We start from the raw sequence: 7,752 nt of genomic DNA on the forward strand, positions 1-7,752 counted from the left end.
ATATTAATTTCTCACACACAACCAAGAGCAGGACCTAGGAAGTAAAAGTAAAAGGGCTTTCTTCAAAGCTTTCCATATTCCATTCCTAAGAGGTCTGTAAGGGGCGTCATAAGTGCACAATCGTGCCTACCGTCCCTGTCCTATTGTCCCCATTTATTCATATCTATTTCCTGTATTCATATTCATGTTTATTCTTATAGCTATTATCTTGTAAGCAATTGACAAATCAAATAAAAATATATATATTTTAACTTCTTTTAGCTGTTCAATTTAATTCATCTATCTATCTCTCTATCTATCTATGCAGGTAGATTCTGGGATAGGGATATTAAATCAGGCATTAAAGCAAAATCCCTAGTAGCACTGATGATGTTACTTAATTTGGTAATAAAATATCTGCAACAAAACAACCAAGCTCACAGAACACCCAGAACACCCTGAGTTTTATTTGCCAGTCAGAATAATTCACATGGGCCTGGCTGGGAACATAATAGTAATAAAATAGAATTAGGTAGATATTTGGAGATTTGTTTTTGTTTTTTCCTGAAAAGTAAAGAGAAAAAAACTTTATGAAATACTTGATATCATACTGTGATCTTGAAGTAACTAAAATGTATAGTGAACAGAGATTCATTCCGAAGAACAATCACACAAATTTTCTGAAGCATTGTTCCTATGTGACAAATGTTGCATCCTTTAAAATAATGTTCTCATTTTGCAGATCTTCGGCATGGTCTTCAGCATGGTCCTTTGTTGTGCAATCCGAAACACAAGAGACATGCTTTAGAATGCTTCCTGTGTCACATTATTTTGAACCCAGGACTGAAGGAAAAGCTGCAACACAGTTCTGAAGAAGGGCTTGCCCACTCAACTTAACAAGTGTAATCCATTTTTTAATTAGGTGTTAATCAACTGACAGTAAAGGGGGGTGTTTGGTGAGTTCAAGAGTTTCCTGTGATTGCATTTAAAATTTTAAAACAATTATGGCATGAGCAAGTAAGATAGGCTAACAATGCCTTTTCAAGGCCAACAGTGACATCTAAACTAAAATTTATTTGAAGTATGACTTTGCACAGCTATGGAGGAATAGGCCCTGTATGTATGTGTGCTTGTTTTGGTGCAGATGCACTTATAGCTGTATATACAGTCCCTTTGATTGTATATATGTTTTGTGAGTGTCTCTATCTGTATGCATATTTCTGCATTATATATATTATGCATGCACATCTGTGTGTATACACACACACACACACACACACACACACACACACAGGTACATTTCTTGATGAAGGGTTTTTCAAAATGGAATCCTCTTTACTAATCATTTTTGGAAAAACACATTCCTGTAGGAAAATAAGTACTCTGTCCTATCTTCTTTCAGTCTTTGGAATGTCCCATTTAAGATAATGTCAGGCAAAAGACCAGGACGACATGTGAAGTTGCAGTTAAAGTTATTTATTAGTACTCTTGCCAATGCACAGGAATCTACTCAAGTAATTGTTAGCACTGTTTTGGCTTTAAATAAGGATCAAAGGAAGTCAAAAGAGTTGCACTTAGTCCATTTGTGGGTATGTAGAGACTCAGGCTGATTTCTCTTTTGACTCTGCCCCCGGGTTCTGCCACTCCTCTTCCAGATACCTATATTTAAAGAAATGTGTTCTGCTTCTAGGCAATTTTCCTCTTGGAGGATTGTGTTTGTGATTTATATATTTATTTATATGCAGAATTGTTTATATGATAGAGATTGATGGGAAACTCTCCTTTTTAAAGAAAAGCAGAGCAAAAACCAAGAGGAAGTACCAAACTAGCAGAGAGCATTTAAAGCTTTGGGTTCAAAACAAACTTTCTTACGACTGAGACATCCTGTCCAGTCATGATTTTATGTAGGATCAATCTAAAACATGTCCAGGTACCTCATTGAGAAACTTAATTTTACCCAGAAAACTGTTTCTTGCTTGGGTTTTTTTCCAAATGCTATTTAGTATTTATTGTCCTAATTATTTTTAATATGGACCAAAAAGACTTACTGTAACATAATCTAAATCTGATGCCAAAATTATTTATAAGGTTATTATGATGATTACTCAGTCCCCAAATGCACACCATATCTTTTCAAGCCATTGTAGCATATCCGTTAAAGTATGTTGATAAAAAATCCTTTTCTGTTCATCCTCTTTCATTAGTGCCCTTAGAAATGCAGTTTAGTTATTTGCTGCAGGGACCATAATAACCATCATGCTGTTTGCAACCTTTTAGTTGTTATAACAATTGCATGCTGGCTTTACACAATAGGGAACATACCTAATATACAAATAATATTTATAAATGTTTTCATGTTCCAGTCAAAGTTAGCCATGTGCTTTCCTTGAAATCAATACTTCTCAAGCTTGGGTAAAAATTAGCTCAATTTGTGTATGCATATTTGTGTGTTTAAAAGAAATGTCCTTAAAATAACATATCCATCCACAAATAATGCAAGGCAGCTGTGTGGCATTTTGAAGTTCAAAGCAAACTTCAAAAGCATGAGACAAGTACTTCAGAACAGGATTATGTGTATAAGAGAATACAGACAGTCCCTGAAGACCCTGAACAAATATTCAGCATTACATTTAAAAATAAGGAGGAGTTGTCATTAATGATGTCAAGAACAATAACCAGTAATGGTGACAGTTATGCAACCATCCCAGGCACAGAATTCACGCCAAGCTTCACACTTCTAGTTGAACTGTGGGCACTAACACATTTGGAATGAAGCAGATATTGAAAGATGAGAAACCCTACGTGTTTAAAGTTGTCCTACATCCTGTACCTAAAAAAAAGTGATACCAGACAAATTAACCTTCAGAGGTCAGTCTTTTGCTTTTTCTATGTTCTCAGACTGATAGAAGTCAGTGCAGCCAATTAATGCTCAAAGAAAAGCTATTTGTTCCTGCCAGAAATGTGTACAGCACATGCCAAAATGTCTTAAAATTAAAACCCTGTTTTGGGGTGTTCTGGCTATAGAACTAAAGTTAAAACATTGAGAAGTGAGCAGCTGTACTTTAATACACCACCATTTTTATTATCTCTAAAAATCTAATTATTGCATGTTATTTTAACATCAAACTTTTATCCAGTCATGGCATGGCTATTTAAAATTGGATAAATGTAGAAATGATATAATACTCTTAAAAAACCTCTTTGTATTATTTATATTTATTTCTGCTAAATTACATTAAAAATAATTTTGCAAAATTAAGCTAGACGGGGAAATTATTGTGGTGCAGTCATAATATACTGTATTACAATCAATGCGATTCTACCACTGACTTAAATGGAAAGTGCATTGTGGGAACTTTTAAATAGCCCTTTCCTGACAAGCTATCATTTTAGGAATCAGAACTCAAGCAATAATTCAGTCTGTCTCTTTTTATTCAGTTGTTTAATTTCCTTTTAAATAGTTCTTTAATTTCCTTTTAAATAGATAGGCCATCTAAAACAATACGTTAGGAAATTTTCAGTTGTTAATAAGACACTGTCTTAATTATGTTTTTCATGCACATTTTTCATCAAAATATGTTTAAAGCATATATAATTTCAGGGGAAGCCTTTTTATCTCTTCATTTGAAATTCAGTGTGCTGAGAACTCTACTTAGATGTCAGGAAAGGCATCTGGCCAGTAAATGCTTAGCTCCATCCAATTGCCTGACTCTACCCGAATTAAGGGATTACAGGGTTGTAAAAAAGGAATTACTCAAGTGTGTGTGTAAATATGTATGCCAAAGACAGAGAGGGGCAAGTGCCCCAAGTTGTGTGAATTGTTCCCTGCATTCTCTCAACCTTTTATTGCGTGTATACTCCCATCTCTCCAACAAATTTCAATTCTACTGCTTGCCCAGATAAGTTATTTGAACCCGTTAGAAAATAACTCAAGTGATAGGGGATATACCTAAATAAAAGTATCAAATGCCTAATTCACCAACTGCCCTTGAGACCAATTGGATGCTGGCAGCTCCTGGTGGGGATCTCTTAATGGAGAAGACATTACTAGAGGTTTGAGTAACTAAATGTTACTCAACTGGTTGTCTGGTTGTCTGGTTATTTAAGAAACTGTTTCATCAGTTCTGCAAGTAGTTCTTACCAGGAATTTGCAGTTTAACAGAAACAGAAATAAATATGTAATAATTGTTAACTTTAAAAATGTCATTGGTATGAACTATCATAAAATTAAGACTCTGAAATCAATTTCTGCTAGCTTTTTGATTTAAAAATGATTTTTTGAAAATTGAAGAATTTAAAATGGAACTTACTTTAGTGATTTCCCCATAAAGTTAGGGTTTATTTTAAATACAGTTAGTTCTAGTCTTACAGCAGTTCATTTAGTGGCCATTTGAAGTTAAACAGCACTGAAAAAAGTGACTTATGACCATTTTTTCATACTTCTATGACTGTTGTAGCATCCCCATGGTCAGGTGGTGGCAACTGACTCGTGTTTATGGCAGTTGCAGTGTCCCAGGGTCGTATGATTTTTGTGACTTTCTGACAAAGTCAGAAAAGTCAATGGGGAAACCAGATACACTTAACAACCATGTTACTAACTTAACAAGTGCAGTGATTCACTTAACAATTGTGGCAAGAAAGGTCATAAAATGGGGCAAATTCACTTAACAAATATCTCACTTAGCAACACTAATATTGGGCTCAGTTGTGGTCGTCAGATGGGGACTACCTGTAAAATGTCCTTAAGAACAGGCCATCTCTTCCATTATTATGCCAGCCATTCTCAAATGAGACCAGAACCAATCTAAAAATGGAAACAGAATGTGAAAACATTGGAAAAATCAGTACTTTCTGAGTCTCTGTAGATATCCTACAACCCTCAGCTCTGCTTTGTTCCTGCTTCTTCTGTTTGCCATCCTGTGTTTCATGCAGACTGAGGGCTCATTCAGCCAAATCACGCATCAGCATATGGCAATGTTGTTGCACTACTTTCCCATTCTATGTTCCAGCTTTCAGATGTCTTTGGGAAGTTGCTTCATGTCAGTCTATGTAATTGGTATAGATAAGTTTGGAAAATTCTTTGGGAAAGACTTTGAGAAATCTTCTGTGTTCCAAATATTCCAGAAGAAGACAAAGTTTATTTAATCTGTGCTCCTGTTTTTCATTTTTATTGTTTTCTCTTTTCATTTGGGTTTTAGAAGAGATGGGTAAGCTGTTGCTGTAAATACAGGCAAGAAGAGAACCCTGGGTTTTGTTTTGTTTTTGGTAGTTGCATTTTTATACTGGGAAACTCTGAGCTTGCTTGTTTTCTTTCAGCTGTCTCATCACCCAAACTAGATAACATCATCAGTGCACATACGATGTTACCTAGTTCAGATAATGAAACGTATGCAAGAAAACAAGAAAGCTCAGAGAGCACCAAGGACCCCTCATGTGAACCCTGAACTACAAATATTCTCCTTTATTATGCTGGGAAAGTACACCAACTACCTGTACTAGCCCAAAAATACTAATACTGAGCAAGTACCAGGTCATAAATTGTTCCAAATTGTCTGCTGGTGACCTTTTATGATTTTCATAAAATGACTGTATTTTGTAGACCTTAGACCTCCTTAACTGAACAATGCTGATAAGTAAGCTGTGGCTTAAACACCAGGATGGGAAGGCAGGGAGAGGAATATGATAGCTATGAAGATGGATTGAAAACACATGCACTGTCTGTTAATGGAAAAACAGCAGCAGAGACCTTCCTCCATACATACATGCCATTGCTTCTTTAAATATATACAGTATATGGTAAATGTTGTTGTTGCACTCATGTTATTGGAGAAACTAGTCTTACTTCCAAAACGTTATCCCTTATTGTTTGGCTGCTTCTTTATCTTTAAGTGCCTTTTGAGGAACTGGACAAAATACCAATTCTATCAGCAGGATTTTGAAATTGAAATCAAACATGAAGTTTATTGAAGTGAGTTCCCATCTCCTTGCTTGCATAAATTACACACTATTTTTATGAATATGATTGTTAACACTTGTCTTAAGATTATCTGCTCCTAAAAATAATAAAGAATATGTGTTTGACATACAGGTCAGAATTAAATATATTCTTTATGTGTCAAAAAAATATTACCAGTGCCTTTAAAAACACCATTGCTCTATTCTCCTGATCTTGCAATTTCCAGTGTCATTTTGGTGCGGGAGTCCCTTACATTGAATTACATCTCCAAGATATCATATCTTGAATGTTGGCCAGGATTAATTCTTGGGCTACATTTTTTTCCTATGGTATGTAAATTATGTATCTATGCTATTGGCATTTAAATTTTCAGAGTTGTTTCATTGAGAGGACCAAGTCAGACATGCTAAGAATGGCCCAAAGCCATGAGACCTAGCCTACAGCTTCTCTTCCAGTTTATGTGATACAATATAGATATTCCAGATAATTCACTACTGGATGCTGTTTTGATTTTTGTAAGGTATACACCCTTTGAATTATTATCTCATTGACTGAAATTTGACATTCTCCTTTTTTTTCTCAGCTGTGTTAAGGAATACAGTCTTTCTATATTCTAACAAATTATCATTATAAATATACTAGAGGCAGCAGTTTTAGAAAGATGTGGAGGTTGTAGGGTTAGATTCTTCCAAAGTTCTTCAGGAAAAAAACAGCACTTATTATACCTACACCTATAGATATATAGGCTACCTCAGCACTATGACACTGCAAATGTGTAAAGCAGTGCCTTATTATAGGAGAAAAAGCAAATAAATTGAGGAGCCTTTTAAAAGCACTTACTAAACCTTCTTTTGAATAGCAGCTTGTCCGAGTTTTGTTCTTTATAAAGCCATGGGCACATTATGCATCTAATAGATGCTCTGTCCTGCTTAATACAAATTCTCAGTAACTCTGGGAATTATTATATTGAGTTCCAGACCTTTCACTGTCTTTAAGGAGTAGTGGATTATATCTGCTGGAAAACTGGGCTTCATTTCCTCCCAGCAATTATGCATGGATCAAGCAAGACCAGAAAGATACAGCATCTGAAGATAGCTGTATGCTTACTCTGCAGATTTCCTTTGTGGAGTCCATTATTTTATTTAATAATACATTACTTTCTGTTGCAGTAGTTGTACATAACTAGAATTTCCACTCCTTGAAATGTGTATTTTGAAATTTGTGCAAAAGACTTCATTAATTCTCCAAATGTTGATAGAAATGTAAATAAACATACTCCTTTCTGATATTTCTGCTGTCTAGCAGCATCATGCATCAAGCTGTTTTCATGGGGGAACTAAGCATCTTTCCCATGTAATCATTGTGTAAATGTTATTAGCAATTGATGTTATTGAAACATATTCTGTTTTCTTAATGCATTTTTGTCATTGTTTCTCTACTGAAGTTGATGCAAAAATCTAATAAAAATAATCTGAATAAAAAATAATGAGTGGGGGTATTTGTTAGCTTACTTTACAAGATGTGTCGCATGTGCAGTTTCCTTTCTCAGATATATCCACTGTATTCTGCCATAAAAGATAATATTCTGGGGATGAAAGAGGATAGAAATAGCAATAGCACATAGGCTTATATTCTGCCCCAATGTGCTCTACAGCACTTTCTGAACAGTTTACAATGCCAGCATGTTGTCCTCAACAGTCTGGTTCCTCATTTTATTGACCTTGTATGGATGGAAGGCTGAGTCAACCTTGAGCGTGTTAGGACTGAACTACAGTCTGAGGGTAGTTAGACTGCAATACTTTATTTTAACTATCTCA

At 35.2% G+C, this 7,752-nt stretch overlaps 1 protein-coding gene across 1 annotated transcript in view; it reads left to right on the forward strand.

Annotated features, from left to right (window-relative positions):
* The window catches only part of TSPAN2 (tetraspanin 2), a 57,966-nt gene extending 50,548 nt beyond the window's left edge, over positions 1–7,418 (forward strand). Inside the window, exon 8 of the mRNA XM_026675115.2 lies at positions 722–7,418. Within this exon, the coding sequence (XP_026530900.1) occupies positions 722–787 (66 nt within the window). The 3' untranslated portion in view covers positions 788–7,418. The remainder of the gene's footprint in view (positions 1–721) is intronic.
* The last annotated feature ends 334 nt before the right edge of the window (positions 7,419–7,752 follow it).

The sequence above is a fragment of the Notechis scutatus genome, chromosome 3 (assembly GCF_049901735.1).
Source record: "Notechis scutatus isolate UNSWTSFEM ecotype Mainland chromosome 3, rNotScu1.2, whole genome shotgun sequence".
NCBI classification, from domain to species: Eukaryota; Metazoa; Chordata; class Lepidosauria; order Squamata; family Elapidae; genus Notechis; species Notechis scutatus.